Source organism: Engystomops pustulosus, chromosome 1, assembly GCF_040894005.1.
Source record: "Engystomops pustulosus chromosome 1, aEngPut4.maternal, whole genome shotgun sequence".
Taxonomy (NCBI): Eukaryota; Metazoa; Chordata; class Amphibia; order Anura; family Leptodactylidae; genus Engystomops; species Engystomops pustulosus.
Window position 1 is genome coordinate 53571104 of NC_092411.1, and position 15601 is coordinate 53586704.

Sequence of the window (15601 nt, forward strand, 5' to 3'; positions counted from 1 at the left end):
CAGTCTAATATGTAATAAGTGTTACAGAATATTTTCACCACCGTCTAATGGCATTGTACACTCACTGGCCACTTTATTAGGTATACCATGCTAGTAACGGGTTGGACCCCCTTTTGCCTTCAGAACTGCCTCAATTCTTCGTGGCATAGATTCAACAAGGTGCTGGAAGCATTCCTCAGAGATTTTGGTCCATATTGACATGATGGCATCACACAGTTGCCGCAGATTTGTCGGCTGCACATCCTTGATGCGAATCTCCCATTCCACCACATCCCAAAGATGCTCTATTGGATTGAGATCTGGTGACTGTGGAGGCCATTTGAGTACAGTGAACTCATTGTCATGTTCAAGAAACCAGTCTGAGATGATTCCAGCTTTATAACATGGCGCATTATCCTGCTGAAAGTAGCCATCAGATGTTGGGTACATTGTGGTCATAAAGGGATGGACATGGTCAGCAACAATACTCAGGTAGGCTGTGGCATTGCAACGATGCTCAATTGGTACCAAGGGGCCCAAAGAGTGCCAGGAAAATATTCCCCACACCATGACACCACCACCACCAGCCTGAACCGTTGATACAAGGCAGGATGGATCCATGCTTTCATGTTGTTGACGCCAAATTCTGACCCTACCATCCGAATGTCACAGCAGAAATCGAGACTCATCAGACCAGGCAACGTTTTTCCAATCTTCTACTGTCCAATTTCAATGAGCTTGTGCAAATTGTAGCCTCAGTTTCCTGTTCTTAGCTGAAAGGAGTGGCACCCGGTGTGGTCTTCTGCTGCTGTAGCCCATCTGCCTCAAAGTTTGACGTACTGTGCGTTCAGAGATGCTCTTCTGCCTACCTTGGTTGTAACGGGTGGCGATTTGAGTCACTGTTGCCTTTCTATCAGCTTGAACCAGTCTGCCCATTCTCCTCTGACCTCTGGCATCAACAAGGCATTTCCGCCCACAGAACTGCCGCTCACTGTATGTTTTTTCTTTTTCGGACCATTCTCTGTAAACCCTAGAGATGGTTGTGCGTGAAAATCCCAGTAGATCAGCAGTTTCTGAAATACTCAGACCAGCCCTTCTGGCACCAACAACCATGCCACGTTCAAAGGCACTCAAATCACCTTTCTTCCCCATACTGATGCTCGGTTTGAACTGCAGGAGATTGTCTTGACCATGTATACATGCCTAAATGCACTGTGATTGGCTGATTAGAAATTAAGTGTTATGGAGCAGTTGGACAGGTGTACCTAATAAAGTGGCCGGTGAGTGTAGCTTCATTTACCAGATTCTCCTATAATAGAGCAGAGTTTCAAACAATTGCTACAAAACATCAATGACTCCCCGTTTGCATCCAGTGGTAAATATGGTAACGTGGCTGCTAAATGTTCCCTGAAGACCAATTTTGAAATAGACAGATCTTGCTGTGTCTTTGTGAGACCACTTAACACCCGAGTTACTATGTTGTAGATTATGGAACGTTGTATGTTTGCTGCAACCTGGAAAGTAGGAACTGCAACCATGTAGTCTCTAAACATTGGTGTTGATGGTATTGTAGAGTAGCAGATAAACTGATCATGACTACTATAGGGACTGCTGGTTACTGTGTCTGTATCAATAATGTTCTATTTATACCAATAAGGTCAATCGTCACATCCTTATCTGCAAAAGTACATGGAGAGGAGGTGAAGTATGGATTGTAAGGATCTGTGTGGTATAAGTTGTAGCGTGAGGAATGGTACAAGACTAGTGATCAGTATGATGATAGCCATGAGATATATATATATATATATATATACACATATATATCACTCATGGCTATCATCGTACTGATCACTTTTAGCTGTAGATCCAGTGGGGCAGATCAAGCTGTCTAAAAGTCAGAATATTCTTATTTGCCCATGGAAACAAATTACAGCGCTAATGAATATTTTAAAGGAGAGCTGTGATTGGTTGCCATTGGCAACTTAGAATATTCTAACTTTTAGAGAGCTTGATAAATCTGCCCCAGTATTTTGCCATGGTTACTACCACGGATCCAGCCGATTCCTTGCCTCACTCTGTGTGATGCACTTTCTGCTATGGGATTAGTGTGAATATATCCTAGAGCAAATGAAATAATTAATTCTTACTGAATGTGTTTCCACAACTCTTCTTTTGCTTGCACATCTGGGCTTCTCCTGACAAAAAGAAAAGAAAAAATCAAATTACTAATGACCCCCAGTTTTATGTTCATTGCCCTCAGTTACTACATGGTTCTGCTGTAGGTTGGTGCTCAGGAGTAATGTGATACATGCAATAACTTATCTGCAGTACAATGTATTCAATTGTATTTTACATATTATTATGAATATTCTGCCCAACTCCCCAACAAAGAAAAATTAACAAGTTTTCATTTTTCTTCCCTTTGTGTTAATTAAACAGAAAATGAATTAAAGAAAAAAAAACTCTGACATGAAAACACAGCATGGTTGTCACGTGAAACGGCCCGTCACCTTGGCGAGGCAGCTCCTCATTCTGCTCTGTACCTCTACAATAATAAAGGAAGCATTTTCACATCATTCCGGTGAGTGCCGCATTTCACGCCTTTGCTTTGACAGATCTAGCCAAGGTAACAAAAGAGATTCTGCTGCACTCAAGGTTCCTAAGAGCACAGTGGCCTCCAAAATCCTTGAAGGAAATCTACCACCAGGATCAAGGATTGTAAACCTGCCCCTCTGGCAGGATCTTCTCTTTATTTAGATTATTATGCCCTGTTTTTATTTAAAAAAAAAAAAAGAGACTTCAAAATTAAACAGATGAGCCTAAGTGGCTCGGTGCTCCTTTGGTGTTAATGGAGCCTGGAGCCACTCAGACTAATTTACATAATTTTTAAACCCTTTTTTTTCTTGAAAGCAAGTGTATAGTGTGCTTAGTTTACAATCCTTGATGCTGGTGGTAGATGTCCTTAAATGGAAGAAGTTTGGGACCATCAGAACTCTTCCTTTACCTGTCTGTCCAGCCAAACTAAGCAATAGAGTGAGAAGACTCTTGGTGAAAGATGTAAAGGTGAACCCCAGGATCACTGTGGCTGAGCTCCAAAGATGCAGCAGGAAGATGGGAGAAAGTTCCACAAAGTCAACTATCACTGCAGCCTCCACCAGTCAGAGTGAGCCAACGGAAACCTCTCCTCAGTGCAAGACATATGAAAGCTGTATACAGTTTGCAAATAAACACATGAAGGACTCCCAGACTATGAGAAATAAGATTCTCTGTTCTGCTTAGATGAAGATTAAGCTTTTTGGTAGTAATTCTAAGCAGTATGTGTGGAGAAAACCAGGCGCTGCTCATCAACTGCCAAATACAATCCCAACAGTGACACATGGTGGTGGCAGCATCATGCTATTGGGGGTGTTTTTCAGCTGCAGGGACAGGACAATTGGGTACAATTAAAGGATAGATAAATATATGGCCCAGTACAGAGAGATTCTGAAAGAAAACCTCTTCCAGAGTGCCCCGGACCTCAGAGTGGGCCGAAGACTATGACCCTAAGCATACAGCTAAAATAAGCAGGAGCTTCAGAACAACTCTGTGACCATTCCTGACTGGCTCATCCAGAGCCCTGAGCTAAACCCAATTAAGCATCTAAGGAGAGACTTGATAACAGCTTCCACCAATGTTCCCCATCCAACCTGAGGGAAACAGGAGAGGATCTGCAAGGAAGAGGCAGAGGATCCCCAAATCCAGGTGTGAGAAACTTGTTGCATCTTCCAAAGACGACTCATGGCTGCACTAACACAAAAGCTGCTTCTACTCAACACTGAACATACGGGCTGAATAATTATGACCAAGTGATATTTCAGTTTTTCTTGCATTTCCAAAAATATCTACATTTCTGTTTTTTTTCTGTCAAGATGGAGTGCACAGTGTACACTAATGAGCAAAAAAAAAAAAGAACTTTTTTGATCTTGCCAATTGCCCACTGTTCTGCCCTTAATTAACATCAGAAATGTATAAAATCAATTATATCTGCTTTTTTTGTGTTGTGCTAAAGCCCACCTAGAAACAAGAGAATAAATCTCAACTTATCATCTAAATGCCCTAAATTACTGCTAATGGTAAATCCGTGCTGTAGCCCAATTAACTATTGCTATCTTGGATATGCCTCTTCACAGCTCATCTATCAATGAGCACTGGACCATGCAGTGTAACACTGCAGGGTCACCTAAATCCAATTAACCAGGTCAGCTACACTGGTAATATTGATCTATAAAAACTTATACTTAACATACGATCGAGACCGATGCCTTGACCTCCGGAAATTAGGGTCACCCTGGTTCTTCTCCCTTTGTCTTCTTAACACAGCTTCCCACTGCGGAGCAGAATCCACCATGTCATTTTCCTGTCGTAACCTGCAATAAATGAATTCTTTATATTTTCACTGAAGCGAATGCAAGTGCAGTCATGTGACTAATGTTTCTGCTACTATGTAATTTGGCCACTGCGCTTGTTTTCGAGAGAATTACATGGTAGGTCTAAAGAAACAAAAGTCTGGTTTGTGGTTTACAGGAAAGCAATATAACCTCAGAATAAAGCAAAAAGAAAAACAGCAAAAACATATCTGAAAAATTTGGGTTGTTTGACAGTCCATGCAGCAATATACACAACCAGTGCGACTTAAAGAGGACCTTTCACCATCCCCAACTCTTTGCGTCCTAAAATATGCAATGTTCCACGTATTCTGCTGTAGTCAAAATTTTCGCTTTAGCCCAGGACCACCCATCTAACAGTAATTAGCATCACACAGCAGGAAGCTGGGGGAGAAGTGCTTCTGGGTGCATGTAATAGCCATAGACCCCGGAGAGGCTCTAGTGAACTTATGCTTCATTAACATACAGATAAAGTTAATTTTGTAACAAAAATACAGGAGAAAAGCTAGCGCCGAATTACGATTATTCACCCTATTACACCACCACCACACCAAACACGCATAGAAGAGTTTGAAGGGGGGCATGCCACACAGCAGAGTTGGCCAGTGTTTGGAGTACATGCCCCGCACCTTCGCACTAACTGTAGCCTGAATGAGCGCAGGTTAAAGAGAACTTGTCACCAGATTTTGACCACCCTGAATAACAATGCCTTCTGATAAATGGTTACAAGTCCTCCCCTTATCACCTAAATTAGCTGCCAGTGAGGCTCTGTACAATAATTACAGACATTTTCCGATATGCAAATTAGCTTTACTGACTCATGTCTGGTGTTTGTGACTCTTCTCTCTCTCAGGCTGGCAGTGAACCACGCCCCATTATTCTGCCTGACAGCTCTGTGTCTCTTCAAATCACTTCTCTGACTCCTTGTACTTAGGGTCTGTCTGCTAATATTCAACTACAGACATATAAAGCTCTATGTACAGATGGGAAATATTGTGTCAATTTTTTTACAGAGTGCCTTGTGTTACAATCATGACATGTGACTAGAGTGACATCATCGCAGGGCCTTTAACCTTCTAAGAATAGCAAACTGTATACCATGTATGTGATTACATGAAATCACAGCAGCCTCCATGGAGGATGGAGAGGAGTAGAAGTCCCTGTGACTTTATGTGGTCAGAAACATGCATGGGGTACATTTTTCTATTGTTAAGAGGCTAAAGGACCTGAGATGAGGTCACTCTGACCAGTAAGGAGGCATAAGGCGTACTGGGAGTATTAGATGGGAGGGGCTGGCTGAGACGGACACGCCCCCCTCTGATGCCAGGTAATATAAGATAAAAGTTGATTTATGTGGATGTAAGAAAAACAATTTTTAGCTAAAAGAATGAGGTCAGTCAGTTAATTGAGCTCTAAAGGAACCATGTGGTGACACTTTCCCTTTAAGGCGCAATAGTAATTGTACAATGGCACAGCCACCCGCCAGTTACATCAGGAGGCTGAAGTCCTACTATATATCTGGTGCAGGGGAGGAGCGTGGATTTCATCATACAATGGCACTAGGTGCTATAGTTCAAATCACAGTTAATAAACCAGCATCTGATGGTTGGATTTTCTTTAAATATTCATGACCAAGTAACAGAACACAGCGTAGTAGATTTACCATAAGTAAATAAAGCAAAGCTCTGAATGGTTGCCATGGGAAACTAGCACAGTAATGCTCTAAGAAACTTCTGATACATCTCCAACCTGTATTGCTTTGCTGGGCTCTTGAAAGAATCACTTATTGCACTGGATGCTATAGGGACTCATATACAGATATCATATCATCACCAGCCTTCTGTTCTCAAAGGTCAAAGCATTTTGGAAGATTTACTATGCAACATTCTGGTGTAATTTGCACCAAAATTTGTCTAGAATGCCTTGTACTGCATTTATCAAAGGGTTTAGCTGCCCAAAAAAGCAGGAGGAAAGAAACCTTGGGAAAGTTGCAACACAGTCCAAAACATTGCCGCAAACAGGGCCAATAGGAAATGAATGTACGCAGGTGTCTCCTATATATATATATATATATATATATATATATATATATATACATATGAACAGTAAGTATTACACTTATATATGTGGATTACACACCACAATGTTGGGGTCCAGCTTAAATTTGGCATTGAAAGGTTAGACATCAGCACTGCGTGAGACTAGAGTGACATGACCCTGCAGGTTAGACATCAGCACTGCGTGAGACTATAGTGACATGACCCTGCAGGGATGACTCACTGGGAAGCAGAAATCTATAATGACATTAATGTATCCTATTGCACATGTGAGTTCACACCACTACAACGCAGGATGACAACCTCCTGCTGTGACCATGAAAGATTAAAGACAATGAAGACACTGTGCCAGACAACAACCCACAATTCTTTCTCTACCTATTCTCCAGGGATGGAAAATTCTGAGGAAAGCATGAACAGTCTCTCCGAGGAATTATGTGACATAATTTTTTTGTATGTCTGAAGAGAGGAGGGAAACTAAGGAGAAACAGAGATACTAAAGCAAATTCTGCTGCGTCTAGTAAGTTGGTTAGAGCTAGATTCACTTGACCACTGCTCTTTACTTCTGGATATTGTGTCCATGCTGCTGCTGCTTCTAGTAAGTTGGTTAGTGCTAGATTCACTTGACCACTGCTCTTTACTTCTGGATATTGTGTCCATGCTGCTGCTGCTTCTAGTAAGTTGTCCAGTGCTTGATTTTCATTAAAGGGGCACCCCAGTCACTAAATATACTTTTTTTGTTTAAACTGGCCAATTCCTTTGCATAAATTATAGTTACAAACCCTTACCTCACCACCCTGGGCTGTATTCACTTTACATCTCAGTGCTGCAGCTGCATCACTCCAAGATGGCTGCCCCAACTCTGCCAAAAGACTAAATCTCCCACAATCCACCTGGTCAGCACAGCTTCTTCACACAGAAGAACGAGCAGCCACACCTCCACAGCAGGGAACAAGGAGCTGACTGCTCATGTCTGACTGGAGAGAAGAGAAAGCATACAGGTCGTTTCTGTGGAAACTAAGTTTAGGAAAAGGCTGTGCACAGGAGTGACTTGGATTTCATGAAAAGGGGGCAGAAGATTTAATGACACTGAATTAGTAAAGTGATAAGTGTGGGGAGATGACGTATAGTAAGGTCAATCTTTGTCACTGGAGAACCCCTTTAATACTGCTTATTACTTCTTGATATTGCCTCCATGCTGCTGCTAGTTGTGTAGTGCTGGTTTTACATGAACACTGCTCATTACTTGTGAATATTGCCTCCGTGCTGCTGCTGCTTCTAGTAAGTTGTCTAGTGCTGGATTTACATTAATATACCCCTTATTACTTCTTCATATTGCTTCCATGCTGCTGCTGCTGCTTTAAGGAAGTTGTCTAGTGCTGGATTTACACGAACACTGCTGATTACCTATTTTCTCTCCATGTGCTGAGTATGGGAGACATCAATACAAAACTTTTCCACCCACCAGCTCAGGGAGAATTGGAGAATTAGAAAAGGAACATACAAAACTAGTGACAAAAGTGGTGGTAAAGGGTATTATTGTGTCATGGTAAGACATGATATTCTTACTTAAGTGTAAAATATAATTCAGACAATTCAACTGAAATAACTACTGCACTTCTATAAATGCATGGCTATAAAGAATATTTGGATATAGTAATGCTTGGACAATGAGGATACAGTAATGTGAATACCTTCTGACTAATGCCTTTGTGGCAAATGATGCAATAAATCAGCCACATTTTTATAATGCCATGGTAAAAGAAATATTGTTTTATTTGTCTTCATGATGAATAATCGCGACTTTAATGAGGTTTTACATGGAAGCAAACACCATGCAGCTAGCCGGATTAATAGTGACAACACACAAGTGTCAAGAAGAAAAGCTGCCGCTTCCACCGTCATTAGGTCCATGTTTACCAGCATTTTCCTTGGCATCTTGTTACTCCTAGTAATTTCATTTATCAGAATGTTGCCAAGTATTGATCACAACAAGCTGTAAATGAAAGAGACTCTATTGAGAGTAAATGAGGACACTGGAGATTAGGTGACGCACTGCTCCAATAGACTGGATCATTACAGGTTTGGACACTGAATGATACTGTTTAGGTCTACAATACATTTGCTATCAGTGCAGAGGAATATGGAAAAAATTACTCGTTTTCTGCCACATTGGCTCACATTTATTAGCGCATTTGCACAAGTGTTTATTCTGAGTTTGCACTAAAAAGAACTTGCAAACTGCATGCACATGTCTTTATGAAGTGTGCGCTAGTGTGGCAGACATGTGTGGCTGCACTATATCTGCCACACCACAAAGGGGCGTTCCGGTGCAGAGTCTGACCGTGCGCCATATTTATTACTGCAACTCAACAGACTAGCTCTATGTTAAAGGGGCACCAAAAACAGTTGGTGCACACTTCCAAGCAGTGCAGGGTTGCCAGGTTCATGAAGAACGTGCACCACTTTTGATTAATCTGGCCCACACTCCACAGGCAAACTGCACTTAGTGCAGCTTACACGGGTTTTGATAAATGTGGCCCATTATGTGCAAAAGAGAAAACAATGGACGCAGAACACGGAGCTTTAGTAAACATCTGTGTCTATGAGAGATATTGGTTCTCAACAGGGAGTGTTTTGTTGCACCTGTGGCCAAAATACCAGTTTCCTGAAAAGTAAGGATGTCCGTGTACATCATCACAGGTCTAGGAAGCAGAAGCTAAAGATAGTTTATAATGATTTGTGGGCGGATATACAACCACCATATAGACGGCAATGGTAGCTCATGCTCTAACTTTCTCCATGTGTGTGGGTGGGCATACGTCTGTGTGAATGAACCCGAACTCATTTGTATGGATAAAGGAGAACATCAATGTGATCCTGTCACTGCCGTGCCAAACAGGCTAATGGCGGCTTGAAGGCCTAAATTCTTACGATACGTTCTCTTTAAAAGAAAAAAAAAAGCCACAGCGTTAAAGGTTTTACACTGCAGGCTTTAAATACACAACACGTCAAGTATTGTAGCAGATTCTTAATGTGGAGCTGCGACCCCATCTACATATCATTTACAATTGAAAGCTGCAGCAGAACCTGGCTATGGCCATCTTTATTTGTTTCTTGCCATGGCCGGGATCTCTACGATGTAGCTATAATATAATAAATATAATGTCCCGGCCGATAGAGGCAGACGAGTAGATGGACAGATAGAGCTCAGCAACTTCTTATAATATAAAGAATGAAGCAATACTGATGGCACTCACTGTGACCACACAATAGAGCATTACTGTTCTGCACCACTAGGTGGCAGGCGAGGAGCCTGTAAGAAAGTGATGGGACTGGTGGCAGGTGCACAAGAAAAACATTGCTGAATACAAACAGATTAGTGCAATTTTCATTACCGATCCTTTATAGTTTGCAGTAATTTTTTTTTTTTTTTACTTTTGACTAAAAAAAAAAAAAAAAAAAAATTGTGCTCAAAATTAACAACATCCTGAGACCAGACTTAAACAGAAGTGATGTGCTCACTACTTTAACTCTATGTTGTCTAATATGTAAGACTGTAACACATAAATATCTATATGAATGTTTTAAAAGTGGTTTCATAATACATTAGAATTTATGTTCTTGAACTTTATAGATAATCGACACCAAACAGTAAAGCTAAGGCCACGTGCAGGGGGTAGTTTTTGGCCTGTTGGAGATGGCAGGGCTGAGCGCTCCTTACCCCTCTGTTCCCACAGGACCCAGACGGCCATGCAGCTTTTCGGGGGAGTTATAGGACCTTCATATGGTGTGCTCACCATACCGTGACCGTACATAACGCAAGTCAATTTGTTTGTGTGGCCAGTTTACGACCACCATATATGGCCGGTGCATGAGACATAAGTGTTTCAAAACATAATAATCTGTACTACAGCAAAACACCCAAAAAATGCTTAAGACATACACAATCTTAAAATGCACCTATGTTATAAAGAAAAATATACAGTACAGGCGGTCCCCTACTTAAGAACACCTGACTTACATACGACCCCTAGTTACAAACGGACCTCTGGATTTTGGTAATTTACTGTACTTTAGCCCTAGGATACAATAAACAGCTATAACAGTTACCAATGGTGCCTGTAATTAAGATTTATTGTTACTGCTGGTTCTTATGACAACCCAACATTTTTCAAATCCAATTGTCACAGAGACCAAAAAAATTTTGACTGAGGTTACAATGATAAAGTATACAGTTCTGACTTACATACAAACTCAACTTAAGAACAAACCTACAGAACCTATCTTGTATGTAACCCAGGGACTGCCTGTACTACACAGTGTATATTTTAACTGCATGGAACCGCACAGCCTACCAAAGCACAAATTCCCTCCATATCAGCCAAAAGGAAGATCTTTTGAGTTTATGGCTAAGTTTGCTGGAAGCTCAATAGATTGTAAGCTCTTGTAAGCAGGGCCCTCATTCCTATATTCTGACCTCATTCCTATATTCCTTCTGACCTTGTTATTACTCTGTAAAGTCTTATCTTATTCCTATATGTATCCAGTGATCTGTAGAATATCCTGCTGAAGAATATGACATTACTATATAAAGATTATTATTATCATGCTTTCCCTGCACACACAGTAAACTGAATCTAATATGTGGAGCGACAAAAGCCTTGGAGAAGACCCTACAATGTTATTTCAATGGAGAGCACAGGTAGGCGGTGGGTCCTCTTTAAACAGTAGAAGTGACCTATATGGAGGTCCAGTTATCCATTCAAGTCCATTGGAATATTTGTATAGATGACGACTGATGTAGATGCCATAGATAATTGAATCATTACCTGTTCCGTTTTTTGCGATGTTCCCTGTTGCAGTTCTCAGATTCACTGCCACTACTGGTATTACAACGCGATCGTGACCTGAAGAATCAGAATCGGTGAGAAATTGATCAAGGGTTCGATTGACAGAAATAACTACAAATTTCCAGCCCTAAGCTTGTACACATAGACAAATATGGACCCGCAATAAAACCTTCGAAACTGGGGTGGTTCCATATTGCATGAATGTTTCTAGTGGAATTTATCACAATAATACACCGCAGAGACACATTACAGAACCGTAGAACTACAGAAACTACATGTGCCATATTTCTCTAGAGAAAATACTTTAATGTAAATAATGCTCATTGTATAGAGCAAACGGGGCGGTATCACAACGTCTAAGACAGTCCTACTTATGATATTACAAGTACAGGCATTCCTTTACTTAAGAATACCTGACTTACAAACAATCCCTAGTTACAAACGGACCTCTGGATGTTGGTAATTTACTGCACTTTAGCCTTAGACTACAATAAACAGCAATAACAGTTATCACAGGTGTCTGTAATGAAGCTTTAGTGTTAATCCTGGCTCTTATGACAACCCAACATTTTTAAAATCCAATTGTCACAGAGACAAAATAAAAATCTGGCTGGGGTTACAATTATAAAATATACAGTTCCAATTTACATACAAATTCAACTTAAGAACAAACCTACAGAACCTATCTTGTATGTAACCCGGGAACTGCCTGTATACCCACCTCCTTCTGTGCTTTAGATCAGAATCCTCACCGCTGTTCTGTCCTTTCCTGTATGGATAATAAATTAATACAGATGTTATTCATATATCGATATATAACATATATTTTAGCACAAATATAAACTGCATTTACAGCACCTTACACTTATCATTTGTAAAATGTTTGTCAAAAGAAAAGTCAAACTTCAAAATCTAGATCATAAGTATAATACAAGTAAACAACATGCACAATCACAACTTGGATAGTTCTCTTGCTCGGCAAGTGGGTGTGGCTTACAAGGAAACCGCTGTGGTTTAGTGGGAAATGAAGTGTAGCTAAAGATGTGATATCATACAGTAAAACTTACCTCCTGATAGGTTGTCCAGACTCATTTTCACTCCCGGACTGATTACGCCGTCGAGGGCTGGGGAACTTTGGTGACTTAGTGCGGTCATTGGGAGAATTATAAAGACCACTGCAATGGGATACACAAATGATGAGAGCGACACAGGGAATTTTTGTCAGAGCAACGAGGTGATTGGATCTTTAGAGCAGAAATATTATAGAGTGCTATATGTGACCCTTTAAATAAAGATTTAAGGAAAAATGCATGGTGAACCTAGGACCCGAAGTAAATCAAGTGTGTAAATGGAACAATAAACAATACATGACAAGAATGACACAATATAAAGAAAAAAATATTTGTGTCTTTTTCTGCTTCTTTCTCCTGTAGTAAACAGTGTTTTTAGTGAATGATGTGACCAGTATCCATATAACAGAAAGACAATGAAATAGATAAATTAATGACGGTAATTAAATTAATAATAAATAAATAACCTTTTTTTGAACAGGGATTTTGGGAAGGGCTTGTGTACTTGTCGAACAGTGGCCAGTTCCTATGGATATGTTTTGACAACTACATACAGCCAGTGAAGGCACACAGTGATGGCACATTTAAAAAAAGGAATCAATATAAAACAACCGTGCATATAAAAAAAAAAATCAAATATTAGTTCTGGTTCTTATATTGAATATGTTAGGTAATTTGCCTTGTAAGAGCTATATCATATGAGGAAGGCTAGGAATTATTAAAAATATTGCTAGTAATACACATAGGGGTTAATGAAGACATTATATTGTACAGTGCTGTACCTTGCTGATCCATTTTCTTCCCAGGGGGCACTTGCTTTACTTCTTTGGGTATCTGGGCTGTTGTCACGTTTTACCTTCTTAGAACTTGAGATAAAAAAAAGAATATTAAAAAAGAAAAGTTTGCAAACTCAAAAGAAACCACAACAAACACATTATCAGAATAACCATTTTAGGTGTATTTAGTTCAAGCAGCCATTGCTGGGTTCACATCCACATCATGTTTCTAATCTTTCTTGGTTTGTGCCTCAAATGTGAACATCTAATGTACCACTGTTACTCAAACATATGCCAGACAAATGGCACAAAGCATAGTTTTAATGAAATATGACCCAAAAAGTACAATACAATTTTTTACTAATATATATACGTCAGGAGAAGAAACATTTTTCCATCAGATTTCAATCTGTTTTTGTCATATTTTGCACATGCGATTTTGACATTTTTTAAATGCATTTTTTACATACTCTTCCCCATAAACGTGATTGGGGAGCTATTCTCTCAAAAGTAGAAACTGCTGTGAGTGTGCATTAAAAAAGAAACTTCTGAAAGCACTCCTTTAAAAGAAGCCGTTTAAGGGGTTTTCACACCAATCAAGTTTTGCCACATTGGTGCTGATCGGTGGGGGACTCAGTGATGCAACCCCCATAGATCATGAGAATGGAGGGTCAGACAGCAAGTTAGGCCCAATTCTGTGGATAGGGCCTAACTTGATTGGTGGGAAAACCCTTTAAATGGGTGTAAGCCCCAAAATATTATTAAAAATGCCAGGTAAGCCAACCCGGCTGACGGCTAGATACATCAAGATGCCAGAGCAAGTGTATGATAACTATGTAAAAGCCATTATAAAGATGAATTAGTTTTTGTAGAGTAAAGTTCTATTTTACGCATATTCAATAAGTATCATCATATCACTGTGTTGTCATTTTATAACTCTGCTTTTCTATTACTGAATGTACAACTGTGGACACTACACCTGCGTAGCTATTGATATATTCATGATATATTACATGGTATATGATGACACAGCATACAAATATATACATTAGCTCAAACAAATTAGGACAATCTATTTTTCCCAGAATTAGATGTCTGATAATTTACAAAGTTTCACAGTGTCATTTACTGATGTTTCATTTTACGTCAATGGAGAAGTTTTATCCCTGCCGGCACTTGTACATGTATTCATGTCTCCCTGACGTGGCTTGTACCGTACAGGAAAGTCATTAGTAGAACAATCACAGCAAGGGGAACAATGAGAGCAAATGTGTTGCTGGGGCCATGGCTGCGAAACCCTACACCCTTACAGCATTAATCTTATGAAACAAAACACCAAATACATAAATTGCTTCCACAAAAAAAGTCAGCAAAGGAAAAAATGTATAAACTTGTTTCTCTGTCCCATCAATTTTTTAAACTAAAGTCGAGTTATGACTGCAGTGTATTAAATGTGTTGAAAATGTCAGACGATTATATTCCTAGGATACATAAATCGATCTCATCATAGAATACTAATACTAATCATCCTCATCAAAATGTCAGTCATAGAGCCGTACTCAATTTGTCAGAGATAAACCCCTAAAGTCACTAGTCCTCCACACAGTGGTCACTAGTTATGAGTGGTGTACCCCAGGGTTCTGTGCTTGGCCCACTACTATTTAATATATTTATTAATAATATAGAGGTCAAAATTATTAGCACTGTGTCTATTATTGCAGATGACACCAAGCTGTGTAGTGTAATACAGTCTATGGAGGATGTTCATAGGCTGCACGGTGACTTGGACAAACTGAGTGTTTGGTCATCAACTTGGTAAATGAGGTTCAATGTGGATAAATCTAAGGTTATGCACCTAGGGGCTAATAATCCAAAGGCAAAATATGTCCTTGGGGGAGTAAATTTTGGAGAATCTCTTGTTCATAAATGAATGATCATAAATTTTATAAATAACAGCATGCAATGTCAATCAGCTGCCTCTTATCACTGTACAAGGCATTGGTTTGGCCTCACCTGGAATATGCTGTCCATTTCTGGGCAAAAGTACATAAAAAGGATGCCCTGGAGCTGGAGAGGGTACAACGATCAGCCACAAAAATGATAAGGGGTATGGAGGGTCTCAGGTATGAGAAAAGATTAAAACAACTAGATTTATTTAGTCTGGAAAAGGGACAACTAAGAGGGGACATGATTTATTTATATAAATATATGAATGGTCCATACAAAAAATATGGTGGAAAGTTGTTCCAGATTAAATCAAATCAAAAGACGTTGGGACACTGACTCTGTCTGGAGAAAATAAGGTTTACTCACCGGAGGTGACACATTTGGGTCTGATTGTATACGGTAAGTTTTACCAGGGTAAGTACAATCCAATAATAGGGTATATTGTACTTTGGTAAACTTCCCTGGGTATAAAGATGCAGGTTAAGACACCCCCTG

General features: G+C 39.9%; 1 protein-coding gene across 1 annotated transcript in view; it reads right to left on the reverse strand.

The window, feature by feature from the left end:
- EPB41L4A (erythrocyte membrane protein band 4.1 like 4A) overlaps positions 1-15601 on the reverse strand; it is a 136166-nt gene that overhangs the window by 2959 nt on the left and 117606 nt on the right. The window contains exons 14-19 of the mRNA XM_072140618.1: positions 13166-13249; positions 12381-12488; positions 12035-12082; positions 11293-11370; positions 4266-4385; positions 2127-2174 (exon numbers count right to left, since the gene is read on the reverse strand). Of these exons, the coding sequence (XP_071996719.1) occupies positions 2127-2174; positions 4266-4385; positions 11293-11370; positions 12035-12082; positions 12381-12488; positions 13166-13249 (486 nt within the window). The remainder of the gene's footprint in view (positions 1-2126; positions 2175-4265; positions 4386-11292; positions 11371-12034; positions 12083-12380; positions 12489-13165; positions 13250-15601) is intronic.